This window comes from Merops nubicus, unplaced genomic scaffold, assembly GCF_000691845.1.
Source record: "Merops nubicus isolate BGI_N331 unplaced genomic scaffold, ASM69184v1 scaffold5199, whole genome shotgun sequence".
Taxonomy (NCBI): Eukaryota; Metazoa; Chordata; class Aves; order Coraciiformes; family Meropidae; genus Merops; species Merops nubicus.
In genome coordinates, this window is record NW_008631534.1 from 34,207 (window position 1) to 45,494 (window position 11,288).

Consider the following 11,288-nt stretch of genomic DNA (forward strand, 5'->3'; position numbering starts at 1 on the left):
GGGAGCTTTCTCAAACCTTCTTACAGAAGCCAAAACAGTAGCCCCCCTCCTCCACCACCAGAACCTCTCCAGACACAAACCAAACACATATTTTAATGTTACAGCTGAACAATTACAGTATAATTGAAAAATACTTATTTCAGATTCTAATCTCTGTTAGTGTCTTCCCCATAGCTGTTATATACATTCTTACACCGTACATTGCAGCTTGGTTCCCACCTTCCTCAGCTCTCATTCCAAAAGGCTTGTTTTGCCTATTGTCTTCTAGTTGTTCTCTCCTAAATATTTGACTCTGTTGCCCTTTGTACCTGCTCTTAGGCTCAGAATAGCTCTTAAGAAAAAGAAGTTTTCATCCCTGTGAGAGACTGCCATAGATTTCCTTTGTGATGTCAGGCAAAGGCATTTAGGATGTCCTGTACAAGCCAGGGTCAAAAAGGTTAACGGATAGCATTAAGATAGCACAGTAGTCACGGGGGTCTCAGGTGGCTACTGTAATGACTATGTGCAAAAGAACCAGATAGGGGGGTGCATAGGCCAATAACCATGGCTTCATCGGATACTCAGCTTTGTGAGAAGCCCTACATGCAGCTGTGCTACTGGTAGTGACAGCAGTCTGAATGCACAGGTACCTAATGGAGACCCCACCCACCTAATCTAGGAGGAGCTTCTACTGCAATACCTTTGGCATTAGCTTATGCCATCTGTATCTTTCACTCCTGCCTTGCAGTCTCTGTGCTGTTCCAGTACTGGGCTTCCCACACAGCTCTGCCAGGCTCGCTCACATCCTGCAGTCCTTTCACTGGTCTGTTCTTACTCTCCTCCCACACCTTGCTCCACCAGGCTACTATCTCCATCTGCTCTCCACAAACTGCCAGTACTCCAGTCTTGCCTCCCCCCTGTTTTCCCAACACAATCCAGTCCTAGTGAGAAGGGTTCTGCTTCTCCAGACTCTAATTTTCACCTACAGTTGCAAAGGATAGAGGAAGAGGGACTGCTGTTTCTTCACCTCTGAAATATGACTGTAGGTAGTCAGTTCCTTTCCTCCAAGGTTTCCTGTGACCTGATGCTTTCTGGGCATCCTTTGCACTGCATAGATAAAAGGCAGCTTAGTGGCTGCAGACTGCAGTAGTGTTGCAGTGTGCCTCCTGGAGACAGAGGTTTCTGTTACCTCTTTGTCCCCAGACATGGTGTGTGAAGTAGCCTTGTCTGCTCCCAGTAGGTCCCTTTCCCTCTCAGCGCACGAGTATCTACAAAGACAAGCAGCCTAGAACTGCCTCTACTGCAGGCTTACCTTTCAAGGAGTCCCAGATTTCCTTACTTCTGCTTTTCCTATCTTTAGAGGGCACAGAGGGACCTGCTCAGGCACTCCCCCCACCCCCTCTGCCCACAGCTAGGAGTGCCACCTCAGCTTAAGCTGTCACCAGACAGACAGGGCTAGCAACTTTCTGAGGAGCATGGCTGGAAGGGCACCATGGGATCCATCCTACACTGCACCCAACAGGGGCAGCAGGGCAGACCTGGGGCTGGTGGCCATGTCCAGGCACAAGCCCCAGCCATAATGGTTATTATGGTGCTAAGGCAAGTCCAGATGAGAACCCCATCTGCAGGCCAGGGTCAGGAACGGGCCCAGTGATGGCATGGCTGTGGTTATGGGCTGAGGCTGGGCCCTGTGAGCCTGGGTCGGTGGGGCTCATGTCTAGGCAGGGCAGGACTGTGGGGAGCTGGAAACCAGCCCTGCTGCAGCATCACTGGGGCAGGTGCTGACAGCCCTGGTGGTGCTGAGCTGGGGTCCTGGGCCATGGGCAGGGGACGGGTGGGTCCAGGGGCCTGACAGGGACAATGAGGGCTCATGGTGCCCCCAGGGCCCCATCAACTGGCTAGGACTGTTCAGCGCCTTAAAATGGCACAGAATGCCTCAGTGCATCTGTTATACTTCTAAAGACCTTCTTGTGTCATCTGGGTATAATCAGAGTTCACATTGGTGGCATGGCAGGAGACAGCCAGCTCTGTGTGTGTGACAACATACCCAAACAAAGGAGAGAAGTGACTTGCCCTAGTAGATAGGACAGAGAACATCTGGGGTCCTGGGAAGAAGCAGCAGCAAGAAGTTCTGGCAATACTGTCCCTTTATTTACAAGCCCCCATCAGAAAGAAATACTAGTCATCTGTTTTGAACCAAGCCTGTGGTTTTCAAATGCATCTTTATTGATTGGTTGCTTTAGCTCAAGTAGTATGAACTTTATGTTACAAGAACCTGCAGCTAACCAACACAAAAAAGAATTACCATCGTTGCCTCGTGTAATACTGGACTAGCACAAAAACAGAAGTAAATGCCACAATCCAGTTAAAAGAACCATAAAGTAACTAAATAAAACTGCAAACTCTACATGTAACAAAGGGCTGAGATTAGTCCCACACGTCACTCATAAACCTAGCAGTGGGAGGGGAGAGGTCCGAACACAACACCAAGCAACCCAGATGCCAACTCTTTCTCCCCAAGCACAGGCTCATTTGTGACAATGCACCACCACATGCTTGGCAGCACACACGAGAGCAAGTGGGACAGCAGCAGAGAGATGCCCACCATCTGCCCACATCTTGTCTTTTACCACAGAAAGCCTCCTGGGTCTGTTCTCTGCTTCAGAACACTCATAGCTTCCTAAAACAAGAGTCTGATGTGGGTTTGCACCCAAAGGATGTGAAAAGAACCTGGTAATTGGAAGAGAGTGGGCCAGAAAGAGGACTGAGCACTGCAGGCAGAAACTGAAGTTATCCAAGTTGGCAGTAGGTACAACACATCCAAACGTTTATTCCAGGTGAATGCATAATGGAACAGCAAACTGGAAGTTCAGGATGAAAAACGGGCTAGTAACCCACTCACTTCATCCTTTGTTCCATTTCCTGTCTGCCCACTGTAGCTACTCTGTCTACATCCTTTGCAGTCCCTCCCTCCTCTCCCATTCTTCTGCTACTTCCCATACCAAAGAGGCACCTCCTGCCCCACTACACAGCCTTCCCTGGCCTTCACACAGTTCTGACAGTGACTCCCACTTCACACTCTCAGCCTGCTCTTCTGGCTCTTGTAGCTCTGTGAACATGTGCCAGATAAGGCTGAAACCTGATTACCTGTCTTGCCTAATGAAAGGAGCACTCACCTTGATTTCTCATTCCTGAGGAATGCAGAGAACTGTGATTTAACTTCATGTAAATAAGGGAAACACCTTCAACTTTCTTCGGAATCTGCCTGTCATCCTTCTTGTCTTTTCCCTCCTGTTGGTCCTTCTCTTAAATGTAGGAATGTTTACAGTAATTCAGGTCCTGTTCTTTGATTTTGAGATAAAACCCTAGAATTTTCCTGACAGTCAGCTCACTCCCCAAGCCCCACCCCTTCACCAGAGTTACGGCAGTTATGGGAAAATTTGCTGTTTGTGCCACTGGGAAGAAAGTGTTTTGGCATGACAGTGTAAGGCTTGCACGGGACAGCATCTATCTGGCATCTTTCTAAGAACAACGCTGGCTTAAAAGAAAGTTATTTTTAAAAATATCTACAAAGAATCTATTCCACTTCCCCTTCAAGTCTAAAAGCACCTCTCCTGTGGCGAAGAGTAGCATTGCTGTCCAATCACAAAAAGCCAGCAAAACACATATGGAAGCAACTGATTTCTCCCACTTGCTCATATGGTGCAAGGGCTGTACAGTGATGAAATGTGGAAGGGAAGGCTAAACCCACAGGACTTCTGTCATCTTCAAATCTGCAGAAGACTGGTACAAGGACACACTGATAGGTAATTTTCTGTGTTCACCGATAACAAGACCATTAATAGTTGCCTTATCACACAGCAAGGGACACTAATTTTAGGTAGCAAGAATAGCTCTCTTCTAGCTAGGAACTGAACAGATGAACTCTGCAGCCTCCTGTATCTGCTGCAGTGAAGTTCACCAAGAACAAGTTGATGAGCAGCCACGGTGGACATCTGGTATACTCAATCCTGTCTCAGAGCTAGAGTGGGCTAGTTATTCTCTTGAGGTCCTTTCAAGCCCTGTGCTTATGATTTTGTCAGTTGACTTCACTAAGAATGAAAGGGTCATCTCTAATTCTGTCCAGCACTTGCCATTAAAGCCACAACAACAACAACAAAATCCTTCCTTCTTTTCTCCAGCTTTCAAATCTCACAGTTGAGTGATTCCCAGCCCTCAGTTAGCCCTTCTAATACTGATGGAAGTGACGGGAAACACAATAGTCTTGGAACGCTTCACAGGTAGCAGCTGGAGTGAGGACTGTCAGCACAGGACAGCCTTGCCTGACAGCCAGAGTGAAGTACTTCACAGCCCACTGAATGCTCACACAGGAGTGCAGCCTGTGCCGTGGGCAAGGCGTGACAAGGTCAGTGTTCAATACATGGCATGCCTTCTTCATCCAATGAAAGGGTTATACCAGAATGGCCATCCTGCCCAGCCACTCTCCTGGAGCTCCACCACACTGCCTTGTCTAGCAGCCTCCAGTACTGGCTAACTACTTCCAGCTGTGGCAAGAGAAGAACTATTAACAGCGGAGTCTCCCCATCCCTCAGCACAGAACTCCTCGCTAGCCTTTCATTTCACCTTTTCATACACGGTCTCCCTACCCTCCCACCCCTGAATTTAAAAAACAATGGTTATAATTAATGCATGGAAGGTGATGGCATTGTGCATGTGGTTCACTTCCAGTTCTCTTCCCCTCTTCTCAGGCATCCTCCTTCCTCCTCTCCAACACTCCCCTCCACAAATCCATTCCAACAGTCCATCTCGCCTGCGTGCCCAAGGGGCTGGTGGTCACTTGCCATAGACGCTCTCATCGCTGTAGGCCACGTAGAGAAAATAGTCCTCCTCGTGGTTATCCTGTAAGGGGAGAAAGGGAGAAGGTAACAAACCGAAGCCCTGTACCTCCTTACCTGTGAAAAAGCCCAACCAAGAGACAGCCGTGAGCACAAGCGGGCATAACCCCGCTTTCCCTGGTTCTCTTCCTTTACACTGAAGCCTTCATTCACTCCCTCGTACCAAAGAGAGTGTACGGCAACTCCCACTCTCTGGCCACAGCTCTACTTCTAAATTTAGGCATGCCACGCTTCTGGACACAGAGAATTTACTTGACGAGCCACAGCCAGAGTGTGCTCCAAACACACAACAGAAATGCCTCTGACTGCTGCAGGCTGTGCAGCAGAATCTCAGCATTGGTAAGGCCTTAAGATTGAGAGGAGAAGCTTGGAAGGCTTTAACAAGTCAAAAATCACCTCCACATAATTCAATATTTGATAATTATGGTTCTATTGGTTGTTTTTCAGAACACTTTGCCAAGCAGCCGTATTTCTAGTCCTGATATGCATATAGGCAGTAACGCTGAGATGTTAAGTGAGTACACTGACACAAAAAGTCTGCAAAGTGCCAGGAACACTGTCCTGACCTCAGCTCTGGACAATTGGACACACCTTCCTCCTGCATGTACAGACTTGGAAAACTCCCTGTGTGTGTTAATCTCGTACAATCTTCATCGGTCCACATACAAATTGCGCAGTTATTGTCAAAAAGTGGCAGGTCAAACAAAGCTCACAGCACCATACTGGAGCTCTGCTATTAAAACACACTAACACAGCAGAAGGAGAAAACGAGGAGGAATCAATCCAGGCCGCAAACCAGCCACAGTATAATGGCTGTATAATCGAGGCATATTCCACTGGTGGGCACAAAATGTGCCTTTAAGGTCAATCAAATAACACTGCTCAGTAGAAATGCTGGGCAGCAATGTTCACAGTGTCCTACAAGGTCCTCACATATACAGTATGAGCAACAAAAAAGTAACTCTGAACAAAGGATAACTGTTCCTTGACAATATAGAGTGTTGGTTGCCTAGTGATACTCTGCGCTTTTACTGGCTAAAAAGAAATCTCTTCTGTATAAACGGGAAAGTCAGTGTGTATGTTCCACTCCCCCCTTACACCTAGACACAATCCTTCCTCTGAAACATAAAGTGTTTATTTCAGTACTTTGTTAAAGCAACAGGACAAGCATATTGCTGGGGCAACTATTCACCACCTGGTATGAGAACCCTTCCAAATGGCAAATGATCAGTTAAGATGATGAGGCTCCTCAGGCTCCTCTTTCTAACTGCAGGATGACACTTCCCTGAGGAGATGATGGGTTACAGCTCAGGCAAAGGGGGTCTGTGTCCAGACATTGGCGACCAACCTGCACCCACTGCCAGCTGAGTAGTGTTCAGTTGTCCTTCAGTGAGCATACGCGCTCTCCCGGACACTCCACAAAAGGAGGAAGAGATGGGCCAGGCTTACCTCATACAGCTGGCCCATGGTAGCACTGGTGGGAGGGATGGTATTATTGACAAAGAAGAACAGGGCATCTTCTGGCCTCAGGTGGATACGCTTTCGGATTAAGAAGTAGAACTGGCCAACTGAAGAGGAACAGAAGCAAATGCCTTAGATGCAGAAAGAACATTTTGGTGGTTTTTTGTTGTTGTTGTTGTTGTTGCTGTTGTAGTTTTGGTTTTTTTTACCCTAACTATGGTGGTTTTCTTTTGGTGGTTGAAGTCACCGACGGTACATACAAAGTACAGAAAAATAAACAATGCAGGAAAGAAAGCAGTAACTTCATGACTGCAACTGTACTAGCAGCCAATCCAAGAGGACCTGGCAGTTTCTCAGGTACATGCCCCAGGCCATGTACTCTCTAAATCCACACTCCACCTATCATGGTATGAAATGCTCTGCTGTGGGGACTGGTAGGAAGACTAACTAGCTTAACCTTTAAATCCTGTAGATCAAAGGCACCTTAAAGAATTTACCCCTGGTGTAAATGGTTGTAACATTCCTGAAAACAAATTCCTTAATATTTGCTTGAGCTATGTTGCACAACAAAGTATTTCACAATCCACTATGCAGTGCAAGAAAAAGAAATGCTGTTCCTTTAACTCATTCATGTTCTGAAATGAAAACAAATGTTAACCACACACAAAATGATCATCACCATTCTGAAAATGAACTTTGTAGCCATAACTCCAACCACAGAGGTGGAAAACCATGGGTCTATTTCAAGAACTTCTCTCTTCCTGCAACAAGGATACAGCCTCTGACACTGGCAGTTAGGTCACTGCTGATGATTATGCTGCTGCCTGGGATACACAGTCCAGTAATTTTCATCATAGCTAGAAGTCAGCTGTGACATGCACGTTAGCTGAGTCAGTGGGACACCTCAGACGAGAATTCTGCATGCTGTAATCCAGGCTGTGAGGTACATGAATACAACAAGCACAACCAGGTCAACTGGGCTAATGGTAAGATGTTGAGCCGGCCTGGGTATTTCCTTGGTGCAGATCCTAGGGTATGAAGCACTTCTGAGACCTTGTCACTGAAAACCAGGAAGAAAAGAGGTATACTTTGTTACCTGTGAGGTCAGAAGGCACAAGATACTTCCTCTTGTCTAGGTCAGGTACTCTGGCTTTTGGTGCTTTTTCCACAATTACCTGGAGAGAGACAGTAAGAGAAAGCAAGAAACAACCCATAGGAATCATAAAATGAAATGGGCCACAAAGCATCTGTGGACAAAGATACTACTCTGAGTGAGATGGTGCTACCAGGCTTTTAGAAATTTATTTAATCTATAAGAAATACAGAACATGAAAGCACAGATAGATGAGACAAAGATCTAAAATCCCTGGCAATAGCTGTGCTGGGAGCCTAGGACAGCAGCAGTAAGTACAGTGAGTAAAAAAAATGGGAGACTGGAACAGAAATAAAAATAAACCATAGCGGCCGAGAAAAAGAAAATCAGGTCACCTTGATGGTCCCAAAGCAGGTTAATTTGGAATGAAGGAGTTGCTAGGAGGCTAATACATGAACACAATAAGTACCACAAGTCCACAAGTAAGTCGAACTGTTTCCAGGTTACAGTTCCAAAATGCCTGGCACAAAATCAGCCCTACTCCCAGTAGTCACACATCCTAATTTCTACACTCACCAACACCAAGTGCTCTAGAATGAAGCAAAGAATTAAAGAGAAGTAACAGCTCATTGAGGAATGTTTTTTTTGTTGTTGTTGTTTTTTTTTTTTTTTTTTGTTTTTTTGTTTTTTGTTTTTTTTAATCCTCAGTTCTTCAATAGTTATCTTCTATTCTGAAGTTCACATCCTTTAAGGTTATTTTCCCTACTTCATATAGCCATGGACATTTGCTAATAATTTAAAAAACAGGCTATCATCTGGACAACTGAACTCACAGCAACCTCGGACATGAAATACTAATCCTCATTATATTCTAATGTCATTATGACATAGGAAAATAGGAAGCTCAGCAGCTGTAAGGTCAGAGACCAAGAAATCTGCTACAAGAAAATTTCTGTAACCAGAGCTAGGAAAAATGTTTACCTCAGAAACAAGTATTCCCAAGTCACCTGATCTCCTTGCATGAAAAGCCTTAGAAACGCTTGGAACTACTGGGTTTGTACAGAAAAAAAAAAAAAATGCAGGAAGGTTTTGTTTGTTTGTTTGTTTTATGATACATATTTTTGAACCTGGTGAGAGATGTATTCCATGATTCAGTCTATGAGGCTTGCTGTTCTGCAGAAGCCATTTTGATCACCTAAACAAGAAGCTGGATTTTCTGAACCTCCTCAATTTTCTAATTCCATTGGACTCTATAATTGTAAATATTCCATCTGAGACACTGGGGGATCAATTTCTAAGGACTCCATGCTCCTATAGCTCTTTGGCAATCCAAATCAACAACTCTGTCTGTTGCATAACAGAGAAGTCTGAACTGCTGTAGACTATGCCTTCTTTGGCAGCAAAATGGTGTTGTCACATCAGTGAGACATTACGCCAGAGAAAGATACTATGATGATGAGCTTGGTGTATTTAGCCTGGACAAAGTGCCATGCTATCTTAATTCCTTCTAGATCCAAGTGAATAGCTGCACAGCATGTCACAACATAGAGACGCTAGCTTGGACGTCTCTTCCCTGTGCTCCATATGGATGTTGCCAACACAGACAACCTCTCTGAAAGTTCTGTTTTAAACTAGAAATGTGGTTCTCTCTGCTACTTCAAGAACTTCAAGCACCTCAATTCGTCCAAGGCATTCAAGCCCTTTCAGGCAGTTTGTGGCAGGATGTGAATTTCTGTACAAGATGCAGTTGTTAAATGCTGTGAAGGACAGTTCTAGAATCTCACTGAACAGGTGCAGCCTGAACAGCAACAGCACTTTGACCATTTTTTCACCTGCACATCCAACAAGGCAACATCTAACACAATAAACTGCAGTGGAGAGAATCCTTTAGTTCTTGCCTCCAATTTCAAAAGGTACTGACAAGCAGAACTGCTAGCTAGCAGCACTGATGTGACCACCCTGGCTCAAAACGGTGGTTTGCAGCTTGGTCATTAGATAATAAATAAGTCATGCCTATGAGGAAGAGGTGAGAGTGTTGGGGCTTCTAAGCCCCTAGGAAAGCTTTAAATCAGATCACTAAGCTTAAGAAAGATCTCCCTCTTGGAAAGAGGCAGGGAAGGAATGAAGGTGCTCTGCCAATCTATCAACTGTTGTCAGTTTGCCTTATAACACAGGTATCTCTCCTGAAGCACCAAACCCTTCACATACACAAACGAAAGCGTCAGGAAAAACCAAAGGGCAGATACAGATTATCTGTATGTCTGTTGTTGCTGGGTGGTGACTGTGGTAATGTGGGACCGTGCCAACAGCATGATCTCAGCAAAATGCTGAGATGTATCAGGGCACTGCAGTGTCATCTTCAAGGATGCTGCTGTCGAGAAGGGTAGAGACAGAAGCGATGTAAGAAACAGTCGTCTGCTGCATTCATTTGCTCTGTACACAGCACCCACAAGTCACATCTGGGCCTCACCATGCCTTGTTTTCACTTAGCTTTAACTATAACCTTGTTATTCTGGTCTGGCTTTCTTCGTAAAGATCTGCTGATGCTCCCCTGTCCTGACCTCTTTTACCTCTTGCCAGATCGGGTCTGGTCCCGGGCTCCCCACATGACTCTTCCAGACATATCTATCACGATCTGCTGTACAATCTGCCATGTTAATCCTCAATTCACAGGTTGTCTCACTCCTGACCTGCAGAGCCCTCTGCCATCCTTATCATCAACCACAGAGCCGCGCACACTTCACCGCTGATTCTCTGTGTGCTCAACCTGCTACGCTGTGCCAGGGGTCCCAAAAACAGCTAGGACAAATGCAGCCAAATACCGACTTCCAAAAACTTTTTGCAAGTCCAGCCGAGGGCCACTCCCAAGATAAAAAATTGTGTTAACCTGCAAGGAAAATGCGTGGTGTAACTTCCCCCTTGTCCCTAGATTTATGGGGGAGTCTAAATTATTTTCCATGCAGTACCCCTGGGCAATAAATCTAGGACAGACCTCTCCAGTGGGTATGGAAAGAACATTTGCAAAACGTTTATTGAAAAGGAACACCAATAACAAAAAAATCACAATTAATTTGATGTGAAATTTTTTTTTTCTAATGATTACCAGTAATTAAAAAGCTGTGTTTTCCACAGCTCTAAGGGAACCTAAGGATGAGGAAGCAAACTTTGACTAGAAGATGACCTTGTTTTCCAAGTGGTGTTTTTTTCACAGGATTATTAAAAAGGAGGGCAGAAAGACTAAGAGGTACCATTGTTCTCTCATGCAAGGAAGAGCCATGACTATATCTAGAACACAGGCCAAGAGAAAGTAAAATAAAAATGAAGGGCAAGTATCAGACGACACGGATGAAGACCTTGGTTTCTATGAAGAGTACCTGGTTAACTCGCTCATTCGTCTCCATTTTTACAGAGCTGATTACGGTAAGCTCCTTCCCCACCCCCAGCCCCACGCACGCAGGCTGCCAGAAAGGGATCAGCAGCGTCCTCGCAGTCGAGTTACTGCGGATGCCCGAGAGGCGGGGGGTAGCGGGGTGCGCCCCCCCCCCCCCCCCCCGCCCCCCCGCCATAACACAACAGCCCGGCTCTGCGCCGCAGCGAGGGGCAGCGCGGAATCTGGATCGGGTCATCGAGAGCCCAATCCTCTACTAACGTCATGCCCTCTGCCTTAAAAAACATAAAGCAAGCAGCAGACGACAGCCGGCAAGGGAAGGGGCGGGCGGGCCGTGGGGCGCCCGCCGGCACTCGCCATCGCCCCGCACTCACTCACAGGGACTCTGTCGGGGTATTTCTTCCTGATTTTCTCCCCTTCTTTTTTCCTGTACTCGAACGGGTGGTCTTCCTTGTACTGGAACTTCATGCTG

The 11,288-nt window shown here is 46.0% G+C and overlaps 1 protein-coding gene across 1 annotated transcript; it reads right to left on the reverse strand.

Moving 5' to 3' along the window:
- Positions 1–4,481: 4,481 nt before the first annotated feature.
- GABARAPL1 (GABA(A) receptor-associated protein like 1) lies at positions 4,482–11,284 on the reverse strand. The gene is made up of 4 exons (XM_008947581.1): positions 11,195–11,284; positions 7,432–7,510; positions 6,324–6,442; positions 4,482–4,878 (listed from the first exon to the last, which is right to left on the reverse strand). The coding sequence occupies exons 1-4, from the start codon at positions 11,282–11,284 to the stop codon at positions 4,813–4,815; spliced, it is 354 nt and encodes a 117-aa protein (XP_008945829.1). The 3' UTR covers positions 4,482–4,812.
- Between the last annotated feature and the right edge of the window lie 4 nt (positions 11,285–11,288).

Bases quoted from the DNA above. Each gene is read 5' to 3' on its own strand.
- GABARAPL1 (XM_008947581.1), bottom strand. From the start codon at position 11,284: ATGAAGTTCCAGTACAAGGAAGACCACCCGTTCGAGTACAGGAAAAAA. The intron at 6,443-7,431 runs GTAACAAAGTAT...GTTCCTCTTCAG, and splicing joins TGTGCCTTCTGACCTCACAG to TTGGCCAGTTCTACTTCTTA. The intron at 4,879-6,323 runs GTAAGCCTGGCC...CTCCCCTTACAG, and splicing joins CCATGGGCCAGCTGTATGAG to GATAACCACGAGGAGGACTA.